This window comes from Phaethon aethereus, assembly GCF_964289735.1.
Source record: "Phaethon aethereus genome assembly, chromosome: 14".
NCBI classification, from domain to species: Eukaryota; Metazoa; Chordata; class Aves; order Phaethontiformes; family Phaethontidae; genus Phaethon; species Phaethon aethereus.
Window position 1 is genome coordinate 10,081,064 of NC_138590.1, and position 16,338 is coordinate 10,097,401.

At 43.3% G+C, this 16,338-nt stretch overlaps 1 protein-coding gene across 1 annotated transcript in view; it reads left to right on the forward strand.

Moving 5' to 3' along the window:
- Positions 1-257: 257 nt before the first annotated feature.
- Positions 258-16,338, forward strand: part of ERGIC1 (endoplasmic reticulum-golgi intermediate compartment 1) — a gene marked incomplete at its 3' end in the record, with an annotated part of 36,251 nt that continues 20,170 nt past the window's right edge. The window contains exons 1-2 of the mRNA XM_082006177.1: positions 258-633; positions 7,451-7,523. Of these exons, the coding sequence (XP_081862303.1) occupies positions 516-633; positions 7,451-7,523 (191 nt within the window). The 5' untranslated portion in view covers positions 258-515. The remainder of the gene's footprint in view (positions 634-7,450; positions 7,524-16,338) is intronic.

The following is a 16,338-nucleotide window of genomic DNA, read 5'->3' on the forward strand; positions in this document are numbered from 1 at the left end:
TGACTGAATCAAAACAACAGTCTAATATTAAACTAGATTTTGCTGGGGGAGTAGCAAACTTCTTGGGTTAATTTCTCTTGTGTACCCAGTGTCCAAGGGTAGGTCTCAGCACCTTGATTTCTGACTTTGGTATTACCAATTTCTGGCTACTGCAGGATACAAACTACAAGGGGCAACACTTGTTGTGTCTTGCTGTTTTTTTGCCAGGCCTCTCTATTCAGGAGTCTGTAGAGTACCCTTTTCCTTTTACGGTGGTCTATAAACTTGTCCAGCATGACTTCTTCCCTGGCACCTCTCACAGTTCAGATTGCACAGATCCATGACAGCAAGGCAGAGGGAGGTGGAGAGAAGTGCTTTGGAAATTGGAGCCAAGAAGGAGTGCAGTTACATAATTGTACAAAAGGAAAAGGATTTTTTGTTTTGTTTTGTTTTTCCTTCTCATACCCTTCTGCAAACTGAAAAAATGTTGGAAAGCTGGATGGAAAAACTTCAGCATCATTCGTCCCTGTGGGGACATGAAATGTATTGAAATATTCCACCTGTTTTATGGCTGTTGCTTTTCCTCTTTCAGGTTTGACATCTACAGGAAGGTGCCAAAAGACCTTACACAGCCAACCTACACAGGGGCTATTAGTAAGTAACATTTCTTTTTTATGTCCTTGCATCCCCCTGGTGTAAAATTAAAAGATCGTTTGGCTTCTCTGTCTCTGGGAGATTTTTTAAAGGGATATTAAACACTGGAAAGGGTATCCTTTGTTGCTGAGACAGCTCATTTTGCCTAATCTGTCAGATCGTACTAAACAGCAGGGTAGTTTGCATGGATTCAGAATTTCAACAACAAAAAGTGGTAAAGATACATTGTCATGAAAGGGAGCTCCTAAAAGCTAGTGCTGAAGTACCCACTTTCCTAGCTACTAAAGTAGCTAGGGAGCTTTTTGCTAGTGTCTTCCCATGAACACAAGCTATGAGTCTGCTCCAAACATTGGTGGGAGGGATGACTGCAGATTTTTTTTTTACTGCTCTGCTAGGCATCCCCTCAGTCAGTGTGAACAACAGCTGGTAACAGTTGCATTGACAGTTGGTGTACCCAGGTGTTTGCTCGCTGAAGAGTCTTGAAGAACCAAACCTACTACAAACAGGGAATCCAGGTTCTGGATCAGTAAGGAACAGTGTGGGTGGCAAATACGCGGTGGCCAGCGGTGAAGATGATTTGGGAAACACATAGTTCTCTCACAGTGTACTCAGAGGATTCATCTGATGTTGTGGGTGGGACTAATGAGCAGAGATCTTATTTTGTTGTTATTTACCATGCTTTTAAAGAAGAAAAATTGCTTGGTCAGAAACCACTGATAGCAATCCACTCTCACTCCCGTGTATCAATACATAGACTTCAGCTGATACAAATCTCTTGCCTTGGGCCCCTTTTCCTTCCTTCCTCCTTCTGAGGGAGGCTGTAGGCTGAGTAATGCAATTTCACACAATTATATGCAGGGAGCGCACCGTGCGGAGTGGTAAACATTGATCAGGTTGATCCTGCCAAGCCCGTAATTAGACGCCTAATGCAGCTTTCCTGTTCCATTGAACAGTAACTTCCTTTGATCATGTAGCTGTGCTCCATTCATCCATTCTTGTAGATGGGTCAGTAGCCTTGTATGTCACTGCTGACGTGAGTGATGTCATATCCCTTGGTGACAGCAGGCATCAAATAGAACTGAGTCAGTACCAGTGAATCAATGGGCACAAAGGAAAGCTCTTTGTGAGCTAAAGAAACTCCTCACTCCTTACTGAGGATGGCAAAGACTGGAACAGGTTGCCAAGGGTGGTGTGGAGTGTCCATCCTTGGAGATACTCAAAACAACTAGACTCAGCCCTGAGCAACCTGCTTTAGCAGACCCTGCTTTGAGCAGGGGAGTTGGAGGGGATGACCTCCAGAGAGGTCCCTGCCATCCTCAACTATTTTGTGCTTCTGTGAAGATAGCACATTACTCTAAATATTTACTTTCAGAGAGTCCTTGTCCTCTGTCCTTCTCCTGACCACTAAATTACTTGCATGTTGACTCCCTTTTAGGTTTGTCGAAATGGTGAACAAAGGGCTTGAATAAAACTGTTTGCTAATTTAGAGGTGTATGAGATTTAGTGTTTTGAAAGAACACTTTGAACTTGTTAGTGATTCTGCCTTCTCTTCTGTTTTGGAAACTAAGAGTTCCCACACTATAACTGGGCTCCCTTTGAGAATTTGTCGTGTTATGAATCACCTGCAAAAGAGTGTGTTTTAGAAACAGAAAAACCATCAAAGGCCATCCAGTGCTAGGCTTTCTGATCTGCAGTAAACAGCTCAAGTGATAAGTCTGTTGTGGGAAGGCTTGAAGGCTGTGACTCTTACTTAAAATTATTAGCTGACTTATTTCTCTCTATTGTTATTTGCAGCTTCTCAGGCTTTGATTTTCTTCTCTAACTGGTTCTCCTACTTTTTGTCAGAGTGTTTTTTAGACAGGCAGATATAAGCTTTTGAACCACACAGGCAGCCAACAAACTGTGGTGGCTTTGCATGTGAGGATTTTATGTGCAGCTTTCCTAATGGGCTTTCTGTCTGACCAAGCCTGTGACTTGTAATTTGAAAGCCAGTAATCTTATGTGTTGTAGGAGGCTATGAATGAGACCAGCCCATTGCCATGCCAGTTTGAAGCCTGGGAAGATTGCATGTTTTCGTGATAAATGCTTTAGAGAAGTCAGCTTGTAATAACACTGGGGACTTGAGGGTAGGGGAGGGTTCTGCCTTGCAAAAAATATTTTAGGGTCTAGTAAATATGTAAAATGACTATGGCTGCAACTGTGTTTTGGCTTTCTTTAAGTCCTTCAAGTTTTACAGAGCAGATATAAAATAGCCCATAGTATCTGGCTCTTAATTTAGGCACTTCCCACATGATTTCTGCTGAAACTTTAGTTTGGTATCACTTCTGGTGCCAAAGGCACTTCTAGAATAGGAATGAGTTTACTACAGGATTCCTACATTTGCTTTTGGATTGTAAAAAGACTTTTTTTTTTTTTCTTAAGTTTGAGGTTTATTAGGGAAGAAGGCACAGATTAGATTACAGAAGAAAACCAATGGAAAATACCAGCTCTGCTTCTGACCACCAGGGCTAAAGTGGCCAACTCTTCTAGGAAAGCAGCAGCTCAGGGAGAGTAAGTGCTAGGGTGTTTTAGTGGAGAAGAGCAGGTGATCTTGAACGCAAGCAAATTCAGAAGCCAACTGGAGGGTTATTGAGGCTTTCTGTTGTGTATGAATTTGTAATTTCAAAAGTTGCCGTGAATGTGGCATACAAGACATTTCAGATCTGTGTAATAACCCTTCTGGCTACTAAAAATTAGTAGGAATGAAGGAACAAAGAACAATCCCCTGCAGTTACTGGAGTGAGGTTTGTATAAGACAACATACCCACTGCTGTGGACTTCTCTGGAAAGTGTGCAGAAGTTAGTTGTTCCTTTTCCTTAATAAAAATCGCTTCTTTCAGACAGAATTGTGATCCCTGTGCCACTCAGCCAGTCATGCCACTGTTGTCCTCCTTTTACCAGGTGCTTGTGCCAGCCTTTGCAGGCCTTCCCACCCCTGTGTAGCGTGTCTCTGATGGCAGCACACGGCCATTCTAACAGACCTGACTAATGTGGTGACAACTTGGCCATGTTTGGGTACATAGGCAGCAGCAGCATGTGCCCTGGCTGGCTGACAGTTGGCATCTGGCTGGACAGGAGCAGTCTGACTTCTTGAGAGAGGGGCCTGCAACTTGGACAGCTGCTGTAGTGCTCCTGCTATGTAACAGTCAGTGTGCATGCATTGTTTGCATGCACATGTTGTATGCACACATGGTAACGTTATCCAGAAATACTCTAGGCTGTTTGGAGGCTGGAGTTTTAAATACACATCAGGAAATATCAAAGTTATGATTCACATGGTATCTGTAACAAGACCCGTTTCTTGCACTTCATAGCAGTTTGCTCCATTGAATAATAAATACTATTAATTTTATGCCTTAATATAGACATGGATCCACGTTCTCAGTTTGTATGATGTGTTAAACACTTTGCGTTTCTTTCATTTCTTGTGGGGTGGGGAGGAGGAGTCAGGAATGTACATAGATGGAGTATGTCTCAGAAGGGATATGTACAAAAAGGTTAGGATGTCAAAGCTAGTGTAGGAAAAAACAACTTGGCAGAATTTCCCATCCTTTTGGGATTACTGATTAGCCAACAGCAGCGTGTTTCAGTGTGTCTAACACCAGCAACCTTTGATAATATTGATTGTGTTATCATACTAGAGTTTTAAGAAACCTGCCTTAGATGGTCCTTCGAGCTCTGTGGGAACATCGCAGTGCTCTTGCAGTTAAGCTAAGCTTTATGCATGAATTGTTTTATTCTGTCTGATCCTAGCCTTTAATTTACTTTTCCAAATATAATGCAGTTGTCAAATGTGGGTGGCAGGAACTGCATATTTGCATGGAAGCAAGTAAAGGCCCTCACTATGAAATAAGTAGCTGAAGCACTGTGTGTGTAAATTCTTGTGCTGGGAACATCGTATATGCGTGCAGCTCCACACTAAGGAGAAGAGCTCACGTTCTCGGTCTGAAAAAATGTTGGCTCTAGAGACAGTTTAACACAAGACTTTCACGTTAAGTCTCACGCCAAAGACACCCCCTGCCCTGAAAACGTGTGTGTACAAGAAGAGTTCAACACAAGAGTGGCCATGCTAGTTAGGTCAATGCAAATGTCCATGTAGTCTACTGTGCTCTTGCCAGAAGTGGTCAGCAGCAGATGCCTGAGAAAGAGGATAAGGACAGGTTAAACACTTCACCAGGCTTCGGTCAGCTGGCAATTCTGAACTTCCTGAGCTAGAGGTGGTTCCTTTGTGTTTAGTAGCCCTCGGTGGATTTCTTCTGCAGGGCACGTATGATTCCTTTTTGAAATCTTAGCCTTTTTTTAAGCAACCTCCACATCCATAGTCAAGAATTTTCAGAACTTAGTTAGGTATTGCGTAAAGGAAAACCTCCTCTTGTTTTTAACCTCCCCCTTCCCTCCCGTTCCCATACTGGAAGAGACAGTGAGTGGCTTTTCCCCATTCAACTCCTTCAGGCTGCTCATGATTTTATACACCCCTCTGATGTCCACCCTCAGTAATCTCTTTTACAGGTTGAAAACTGACTTTGAAAGTCAGTCCCTGCCAGGTGTTTCAGGGCATTTTTGCAGGACTTTTTAGATGTAGAATAGTGGAATTTTACTGTACTGTAAGTACAGTATTGGTAAGTATGGTAGTATTGCAAGTATTGTCACAAGCCTTCACTGCAAGAGCGGAATTGGAAGATGGACTTGAGGGAGCAAACGCTTTCTATACTGGAAAAGGAGAAGATAATTTGATGATGTAAATGGCAGAGAAGATAGTTAAAAAACTGGGAGAGAGAGAAAGCTCAGGGAGAGAATTTACAGTAAGTAGTACCAGGCTTGCATAGAAGTGCTGGAGAACAGAGGTGTAGCTGATGCTAACCTTTACAGGATGATAACAAGCAGAAAGGAATATGGGAAGCAGTTAAAGGAGAAAGGGTTGTCTCTGTCAAACGCTTTCCCCTGCATACTGCCAGAGATGAGGGATCTTGTGTCTCTGCTGTTCGGTGATTAACAGTAAGAAACACTGGATGAACTAGTCTTGTGCCTAGGTTACATTTTTGTGCTCTTACGTAGGTGTATATGTTCTTACAAGAATTTGCTGCTGTGCTTTAAGGAGACCATGCTCCTCCCCCACACTGAATGGTGCACCATGGCAATGGTTTAGCTGGGTTACAGAAGAACAATGCTACTGTGTCTGGACAGCCAAGACTTGGAAGCAACTGTGAAACCATATGAGATTTTTCATTAGAAATTAGTATCGCCTCTTTCTTCCCATTTTCCTGCTGGTCTTTGACTTTATTTTTCCCTTTTCTCTCTTTCTTCATCCTAGCTAATGGATTTTTTGGCATCTCTTTTAATCCCTTGCGCTTTGCAGAGGGTCAGTAAATTAATCCACCCTTGAAATGACTCTGAGGAAGGGGAAGCAACGCATTTCTCTTTCCTCAGAACTATAAACTGACTAATCTGAAGAATGATGCACAAGGCTTTAGGTCACTTGAGGGTCTGTCTCAGTATTTGCCTTAAGTACCTCCTCTTTCCTTCCCTTGCCTCTCACATTCTCTACCAAGGGAGTTTGGACAGGCGCAATTGTACAATAAAATTGCTCCCCAGCCAGTTGTTGCTTTGAGCTTCCTGAAGGAATGGATATTCAGGCTGCATAGGTCATGTGGAATAAAGTTGAGGAACAGGGTTTTTCTTACGTATTTCTCAATCCTAATTAGCGGCTATGGTAAAGTGGTCATTTCCAAAGAGTGCTTGGTCATTGCAACTCTGCTGGGATTGAGGGCTGAGCCAGATCGTACTCCTGTTGTCACAGCCCTGGAATAGCATGCCATTTCCTGGTTTACTCTTTCGTATAGTGATTCATGGTATTGTACTTGGGTATTTTATTTAATACATACACACATTGCAGCCCTGTCTTCTTGAGTTGGCACGTCCTTGTCTATTCCAATCATCCCTGCTCAATAGGATTGACAGCTCTTCTTCCTTCCAACCCCTCCTGTGTGGGTCAGTGACTCTGTCACTGCTGCATGAATGTCACTGTGCAACGTTTGAATAGTTTCCTGATGAAGAGTAACTAGTAATATGCCAGTTACTTTGGGTTCCCTTCTTTTAACTCGAGGTTGGCATTCTTAGAAAAGACATGGAACTTGTCCAGGTACTTTGCTGTTCCTTCACTAGGAATTTTCCCTCTCTGAAGAGTCAATATATTGGCAAATGTAGAAATTGGAGAATTATAAGGCATTAGCTAGACTAGTCCATTATCACTGTGTCGCTGCTGTACCAGCTCTATGTAGTGAGTAGCGCAAGATGACTTACGCATAGCCTTAGAACGTGACAAAAAACCAAATGTCTCCTAATTCACAAAACACCGTGTAGCTAACTGTAAGGCGGTGCTGATTCTTTTTCCTTCCTGTAGGTTTTAGTAGCAATAAAATTACATTTGGAGGAAGGGGTCCAAAGAAGTCATGTTGTCAAGCAACTTTGTCAAGAAGGAGAGAGAGCTGGCAGACCAGCATTGTGTGTTGGAGATGGAGAATGCAGAAGCCATGGGGAGGGGGAAATCACGATGGAAAAGGTAGCCCAAGAATTAAGGTAGCCAGTAGGATGTTGGGTATTGACATGCCATTGAAGTCACTGCTCTGATGGCCTCGTCTGGGTCATTGTCTCTAAAGAGTGTTAGTTTTCAAGTGTGTCTGGTATATCCCTGGGGGGAATAATATACCTGTGTGAAAACAGTTTTTGTCTTTGTTAGAGATACGAAACTAACCTTCTCCTCTCCTTGCCTCTTTTCCAGTCTCTGTCTGCTGCTGTCTCTTCATACTGTTTCTCTTCCTGTCGGAGCTCACCGGATTCATAGCCACTGAAATGTAAGTAAAAATCATGTTTTCTGTTGTTTGAACGTATGTACCTATGTGATTCTTTACAGTTTTACTATGTTATCTTGGAAAAATGTGCCTGTAATTTCCCTAGGTCAGTTAGTTGTCTAATGGTTTTTGGATTCCTTTTGATTGAGTGGGAATTCTCAGTCATTCATCCAGCTTTTTAATTTACTAAAGTATGCTAGGCAAATTTGTTTTTAGAATTCTTCTGATAGAGAAAACTGTTCCAGACCTGCTTGATCCTTTATTAGTTGCATACTGGATTTCTCTGTTGAGCACAGTGGATATTTTTGAGGTGACCACACATCCCATCAAAAGCTCCTGACCCTTTTCAGTTTTCTGATGATCAGGTGTAAGGTAGCATGAATGCTAAGATGATCAATGCCAGTCAGTTGCAGTTTCCTTCTTCCTCCTTAGGCTGATGATTTCTTGTCCTCGTCTGAGATTTGTTTCTCTTCTCCTCCTGAATAGGCAATTTCATCTGTACTTATCTGACTCAAAGTGATCATCAAAAACTAGTGTATTTTTCATTAGTGATACCATCTATTTAAATGCATGGTGCCTGCTGGTTGAATCCACATGGTCTGTGCTGTGAGACTGTGAGGTCCCATTGCAGATACAGTGGGATCTCTGACGAGACATTTTCTTTCTTCTTTATCCCCATGGATAAAATCGGTATTACATTCTGTCAGTCTTCACTGGATGCGTTGTCCAAGGTAACTTCTTTGGGATGTTGCTTTGAGCAAAATGAGAAATCATTTCCAGTTTAAAAAATGGCTGATAGAACAAGTATTTTTTAGTTAATCAGATTTTTACTTTCCCTGCCCCCCCCCCCCCCTGGTTCTCATGCTCCTCCTGCCTTGAAGTAAGCTTTTCTTAGTAACTATTAACACAGGTACCTTTGTTTTGAGTTCTAGGAAATATTCTCCACCATCCTGCTGATGTGGCAGTGAGCTCACCAGACTGTGATGCACAGTTCCTGGATAGTTAGGAAGGGTGGAACTTCTGTCAGACTTAGGTGATGGTCCAGATAGCAACACATGTCACTGCTGAGCAAAAAAGACCTGAAATGCATTTGGCTCATATGCAGTATTTAGGTTGATCATGCTTTACGTGGCTTCTGATAACCATGCAATTTTTTTCATTGTTTTTGTGCAGCTCTGACTGGCGTCAAGAATATAATTTCAAGAATAATCTTAACCTTGAGTAATGTTTAACCTTAAGACAGTAGTGTAATCTAGCTCTAGCTATTTTTTTATGCCCATTGCACGTTTACTTCAGAGATGATATCTTAGGTTTCTTACTCGCTGTTTCTTTGAATTCAGTTCTGCGCATTTGCTTGTAAAATACTAGGGTCACCTTACCAACACACTTCTCTCAGGAGCTGAGTTTTTTTGTTTTAAAAAATAGAGAAATCTAGACAAATTGCTTCAAGTAAAATAGTACTTTTTCATGCTCTGCACTTAGATCTCATTCTCTCATCTGGTTTTCTTTTTTCTTTTAGTTAATGCTTTACCGGAGGAATTAGTAATATTTACCTAATTTTGATCCAGTTACTTGAGTGCGCATGCCTTTATGCAGTGGTAGTTTCCTGACTAGAGATTTCTTTTTGAACAGCAAAATTATATGATTCTGAGGCCTTCTCATGCTTTTTTCTTAGCAAGGTGATGCATTTTCCACAAAGATGTTAGAGATGCTATAAGTTTCTGCATGCTCAGCTGACAAGATTCTCATTAAAATTTCAGAGAGATGGTAAACTGCCTTTCCCCACAGGAACTGCGTTGGGAGGAGGTGTTGGTAAGCAATAAAGCAGTAAAATTTCAGAGAGGATGTCATGGAAGAGACTGAGACGAATGCAACAAACTGATTCGTCAGGGACTGCCCTACACAATAGCTTGCAGAATATGAAAACCTGCTTCTGATGACTTACAGGTCATCAAAATCTCTCTTATTGGAAACAGATCACCCACAGCATTTGTGAATAGGCTCCCCCTGTAACAGCAGAAATACTTCAGAAAGTCACATAACAAATTGCTTCCCAGTTCAGCAACTTCTAAAGTAGAAGTAAACTTTTCTTTTTCCACTTCTTACTCATTGCTTTCTCTTCTGGGAAACCCAGTACCTTAGAGGTGTTCAAAGATGTTGCTAGCCTCTTGTGCTTCCCTTTCAAGTGTGTATTACTGGCAGCACATTGCCTTATCGTTCTGAATAAGGGCACAGAGTGTGGAGCTCTGCGTGGTCTGGGACAAACAGCGTGAGAACTCTGTGCCACCATTTAAACTGGGTGGTAGCAAATAACAGGGGAGATAGTATCTCACAAAGACATTTTGAGCCTTGTTTGCCCACGAATCAACTACTTTTGAAGATACAGAAGATTCCTTATGTGCAAACTGTTCAGTTCCCATCAGCTTTTATTGCAAGCTTCAAGTTTCTTTTGTATTAAGAGTCTCCTATAACAGATATCTCTCCCAGCTTGAAGTTTCCTGGTGTCAGCGAGGATCTGAATGATTAACTAGAGTGTACACTTACATGGGGTGATTTTTCCTGCTTTGCCAGTGCCAGCTGTGCTATGAGACTGCATCAGTCTTTCTCCTCTTGTGTAATATTTCCCTTAAAGCAGTCATGCGCTTGACAAAGCTGGATTGCATGGGAATAGCTGCACATTTTTGATGGCAAGGTGAAATTGAGAGCACTTGGCCTGGTGCCTTACATCAGGGACATACCAGGTTTACTGATGTGGACTGGTGCTTACCTCATAGCCCTATTATGTGGAGTTAATTGTGCGTGGTGTGTGTGCATTGACAGCCTGCTCCAGGGCAAGTCAGCAGCAACCTCAACAGCAGTGGTACCCACAGGATTAACTGTCTGACTCTCACCAACGGGAGGTTTCTTTAGGTGCAGATACCAGAGTGAGAGGTTGATGTGGTTTGAACTCAGGCTGTGACATGAGAAAATAAGGTCTGCTCCACATCACCCTAACCCATAATACTTGCTAGCTTCTACCCACTGTTGGACTTTCTTCTACATTCATACAGCTGTGGCAACTTAAATTCCTGGTATTACTAGAAATCTCTGTTTGGTCACTCTTGCCCAACTTCAAAGCTGTTTTTCCTTGGCCAGCCCATTGTCTTAGCGTTTATAGTCTCAACTGCTGAAGACTTGTCTGGGTGGCAGAAGGCCAAGAAATTACACCCTCATCTTGAGGATAACAGTCATAACACTAAAAGCAAACAGATTACCTATGTGGGGAAGACAGTGTGCATCACAGTAGCTGTGTCATAACTCGTGTGGGCATTTCTAATGAGCGCTAAGATTGCGTCTGTGCACGGGAGCTTACTTCAGTTAGGAAGCCGAACTAAGACACTGTGCGCATTGCAGCGGACATGCAGGAAGTTCATGTGGCATAGGTAACATGCTCTAAATGCACATCCTATTTTGCTGCTGACTAGCTTCCTGTGTAGACAAGCCCTGAGTAGGTTAGAAAACTAGTTTCTCATCTTCTACATTTATTGTGAGACCCAAACAGGCCTCTGAGCAGCCGTGAAGGAAATCAAAGCTTGGTTCTTAGGTGGGGCTACATCCTTTTCAGGAAAAGCACAGTGAAAGGCTGGTGAGGGAGGAGGTTTTTCTTCCTTTGTTCAGCCACAACCCATCATTGCTCTTTGCAATGGTGAGGATGAGTTTGACTCTGGAAATCAAGGATCTTTTTTTTTCTGTCCAGACTGAGAGTGACTGAAGGCTTAGTCCAAAACCAGAACCTGTATTAACCTTCTCAGTTCTGTAAAAGACAGATAAAGAAAAGCAGGTTCATGCTCCACATTTGAAGGGCTGCAGAATTGACAGTATCAAACACAGTTGTCCCACTGAGCAAATGACCCAAATGGGTCAAGAAATGAAGCTGAAGTGTTAAATGTGTCTGGTATTTCCTGGGCAGGATCGGTAGTAGGTTGAGAGCTGAGAGCAGATTGTGGGCTAGAAGTTGCTTGGCATAGCTTTAACGGCCTTCCTCATTCATCTTGCTGTTATGTTGCAAATCAAGGATGTAGAAATCACCTATCTCTTTTCTAATTAACTCAGATCAGTGCTAGAAGTTAATAGCTGGCAAGATGATAATCCTGCAGTTTTATCGCTGTAATTAGGTCATGAATTATGTTCTGTAGGATCAATAAGAGTTTTCCATGTATTCCATCATTAAGGAAGAAAGATGTAATTAACTAATCTAGTCTGCCTTGCATTGGCAGCCAGGGGAAGAGGTAGGAGGGTATGAATATGATACTTGTGGTATGAATGTAGCTGCTCAACAATAATTCATCTGCCACAGCACACTGTAGAAAGCAACAGACCATTCCTGGCAGTAGTGGGTTTTTTTCTTTCCTTTTTTTTTTTAATGAAGTAACTGGCACTGAATGGACTGAAGTGACAAGTTTGCCACCTGGAAAGCTGTACCCTCCTGCAAGGCAATTAATTACTTAAGCAGAGTATCTGTAATAAAAATACTGCCTTTGCATAAAAGCATAAATCATCAGCAACGTCCAAATAATTTTTTCATTTAAGGTGACTGGATCATTCACTGGGGACACCTGCTTGCGTTAATCTTTATGGGGAATAACCCATGAATATCACACAGCCCAACTTCTATGCCAGAGCCACATCATGGGCACAGCTTCACTGCTCATGCAGGCTGTCAGGTACCCCGAATGTGAGAGGAAGGAAAATGCCAGGAGCTTCTGAGATCAAGATTGCTTGTTCACACTGGATGCATTTGCATGCCCAAGACCGATCCTGCAGTGAAACAGAATTGTTATACCTGCCTTCAGAGCTTTGTGTCCCTTAGCTCTCCAAGGTATGTGGAATGTGTCTTTTGACTCTTGGCCCATGAAAATTCCTTGTAACAACCTGCAGGATCAAGCTGTACCTGCTGTAAGCAGCAGAGTGTGATCCTGGTGCAACAAGAATTCTGTCTGCTGGAAACTGTAGCCTTGGAGCGTAAGCCATCTGTACCAGGAGCACAATGCTACAATTTCCATGTTCTGAACCAGGTCTCAGACAGTAAGTTGGAGATGCAACTCCAGCTCCACCAGCTTATCCAGTTGAGGCAGATGAAATGCTGGAGCAAGCCAGACCAGCATAGAGAATACAGCCTAGTAGTCAGAGGAGAATGGGAGTTGTAATCCTGCTCTTGCCATGGACTGACCTTGAGAGACACGCTTTTCTCTAGAAGGATGTAATACTTAGCTGCCTACATCTCAGGGGTGCTAAGAAGCTTAATTAATGTTTGTGTAGTAACTTGGAGATTACCTAATAAAAGGTGTTATATATTTGTGAAGTGTCGTTATGCTGTTTGTTCTAATGTATATGTGTGGGTTAGCAGGAAGCGGAAGGTCGTGTCATGATGTCATTTGCAGTTTCTGACTCAAATCTACATTGACGTCTTTCGAACCCTTCTCCTTCTTCCTGCCTTCTGGAGAACTGTAATTCCTTCCTTTGTAGGACAGCGTGTTTTCTGTGCTTCACAACTGAGCCGAAACCTGATCTGGGACAAAGACCTTCTCAATGAAGAACTAATTGAAATTCAGGGCATGGAAGGAAGATTATAAATGGCAGAGCAATAGACATATGCACAATTTATTACACAGTAGATAATTTGCTGACCTGCTTGTATTTTCTTTGCACAAATTGAGAAGAAGATGGCTTGTTTGTCCTGTGTTGTGTCTTCTCTGCTCTGGCACAACTGAGAAGAAGATAGTGCAGGAATCTCAGCTTTGGATGGTTGTGTTTCCAGAAAGTGGTTGATTAGAGCTGAAATGGCAAGCGGAGCCAAGAGAGCTCTCCTGAGAAAATCTTTTGAGAAGCTTTGGGCTCCCTCAAGAAAGAATAATTATTTTCCCTCTTAGGCTTAGGGTCCTGGAGACCAGAGAGTGCCTTCTGGGAGTTGGAGGACAAGGTAAAACGCAGCTTGCTGGAGTAAGTGGTTGTACTTTCTGTATGGCTGATGACTGGGGAGGAGGGTGCCTCGTTGTTTTCTGTGAAAGAAATAGAAAAAAGAATAGAACTTGAAGCAGAGGCTAGGACGAGGAGGACAGAGGACAAGGAAGATGTGTTTAGAGAGCACCCATATAGTGTGTGAAGCTCTGAAAGATTAATGCAATGTATATCTTGAATTCAAAGGGCTGTAGGCTCTTCAGCTGTTGAAGTGCTGAAGTGTCTAATGTTAGTTGCCAAGGCTGCTGGGTGGAAATAAGTTACTGAGGAAGTTTTGTTTCTGGGGAAACAAAGCTGTTGTGTCATAAATCTAAGTCCTAAAGCATGGAGAATGGGTCTGGCTTTCTTTGGATAAAATCTTAAAGAAATGCTAAGCCCTCTTGCTGATGTTTCCCCCTTTCATTGCAGATCATGCAAATGGCACGAGAGAATCTTAGCCAAACAGTCTCTCTAACTTTTTCTGTGTAATGCTGCAAGTTTGTAAGCAAACTGAGAAGCCCAGCAGCACCACTCAGGAAGGTGAAGTATTTTGAAGTGTCTCTTCCTAGAAGTGAAGCAGATTCTTTCTGTGTGGATCACAGCTCCTGCTGTGTGGAGGAACTTTCCTCCCTTTCCTCAAATCAGTGGTGGGAGGCCCTGCGGGGGAAGAGGTCCACCTCTCACCTGTCCTGTTGCCCTCGTTGTACTTTCATAGCTCTGCACCTCACCTCTGTTTTATTGTGCCACTTTTATTCAGATAGTCCTTAACAGCAACCAGTAAAATACAAACTCCTTCGTGCTTACGGTCTTCGGGAGAGGTACCTGCCACCTTTGGAGTCACAATATGACCCTAAACACAGCTTCTCTAAACAGCCGTAGAAGCAGCTGCATTTACAGTGTCCTTCTGCCTAACCCTGGGTTTTATTTCCCTTGTGACTGTCCCAGATTCACTGTTAAGCACTCTTACTCCTGGGACATTTTATGTTCCAGGAGGGACAACTATAAATTAGAGCCAACTTCATTTCTTCCACTGGAGATCCTGTTCCTTCAGGGGGTGTTGCTAGAGGTGGTAAAGAGAGCTTTTCTCAACATCCCAGGATTGTCCAGTTAAATAATAGGAAGGCTGTGTGCAATTTGGCTTCTTGGTCCTGGGGAGGAGGGATAGCAAGCGAGGCAGGAGTGACAGTTCTCTGCCAGCTCCATCCAGACTTATGTGGCAGTGGTGCAGGGAGAGATCCTGGAAGGAGTAGCCTTGACCCTGGAAGTTTGCTTTACCTGTGAAGTTTCCAGAATGTATTTTGGGACTGAAATTTCCAGTTTGTTGAAAATGACATTTCTTCTAAGGTTTGCCACAGCAAGCATAGCCTGTGGTGTGTTGTCATTGTGCCCTTGGTTCCCTATGGTGAGAGGGAACCTCAGTAACAGAGCAAGTCAGCAGAAAGGGTGCACTTTGGAGCCCCGAATAAGAAACCTGGCTGGGTTTGTTAGCTTGGGCCCTCTGCAAGAGCTGATGCTGCCAGGAGGAGGCAGTGGCCAGAGCTGGGAGGGAGAAGCAGGGTTCAGCAGGGAGGGTGCTCCATGAAAGGTGGCACTGCAAGACAAGGGGAGGGGAAGGAAGGACAGACTCTCACAAGCTGTCAGATGTCTAAGAAGTGATAGGTAGGGTTATGAAACTGGGAACATGAGTAGGAGAGGGGCAGGGGGCTACTAGGTAAAGAGGAGGAGGAGGAGGAAGTGGCCTTGCCCAAGGGACAGGTTGGGAACCGTTGGTCCAGTGACCGGAGCACAGGACGGGAAACAAGTTCCCTTTATCTGCGGCTAATGGGCTGTGTGACGTGGACAAACAGGCCTACTTCTCTTTGCCTTAGTGATCCAGTCTGCAACCAAGTGACCTCACTGCTTGCCTTCCTATGTAAGTGCTTCCATAGGCTCCGTGTGCACCGTTTGTCCTTTGACTTCTACGAGCAACCACTTCTCACTTGCTTATTACTGAAAGGCTTACGCGCCTTTGCTTACAGACCACGTTGGAAGTCAGCAAATACAAACACTGTCCTTCCTAGAGCCTTCCTCCAAAGAGCTGGGATGTCCAGCTGCACTGCTGAACCTGATGCGCTTCTCTGCCAGCCCTGGTGCGAATGCTCCTTTTTCCCAGTAACATCAAGTTGCCCGTGGCACTGGCTGGGCATGGCCCACATCTCTGACAGCAGAGAACTGGGAAGAAGCCAGGAGCTGTTACGAAACAGGTTGGCTGGCAACTGGAATCTTGGTGGGAGGACTCGGGAAGCGCAGAAAGGTGTATTGCTTTGGGGGATTAATGCCTGTCCTGGCTGGGGCTGCTCCTCACAACCGTATTTGGACATATGACTTAATCCCGATCAGTACCCAGCCTGCCAGTAATAAATACGTAGAAGATTTAATGCATTCCACCCAGGAGGAGAGGGCTCAGCCAAGAAGCTTCTAACTAGGTCACTGATGAGCAATCTTTCCCCTCCCTCTGTGTCATTTTTATTAATCACTTGAAAAATACGTTGAGTAACGATTGCAAGCAACTTGTCAAGCCAATTAAAAACAGAGAAAGGTAGGGCTGTGAAGCTGAAGACAAATGCTGTGCTGGTTTGAAATGAGTGTATGTAAACCCTACTGACCTGTGAGTAATTACCTCCAAAAAAAATTGGCAGCTGTGTGTTTCTCAGTATGAAGGCTTGTTTCTTCTGAATCTACAGGGCAAACAGTTCATTATGGTCTAGAGATGTATCACCAGAGCAAAATCATTTTGAATCTGACTTGCAGCTGCCCTTAGTCTGTTTTGTCTATTAGCATACAGACTCTTCGGCAAGGGCTT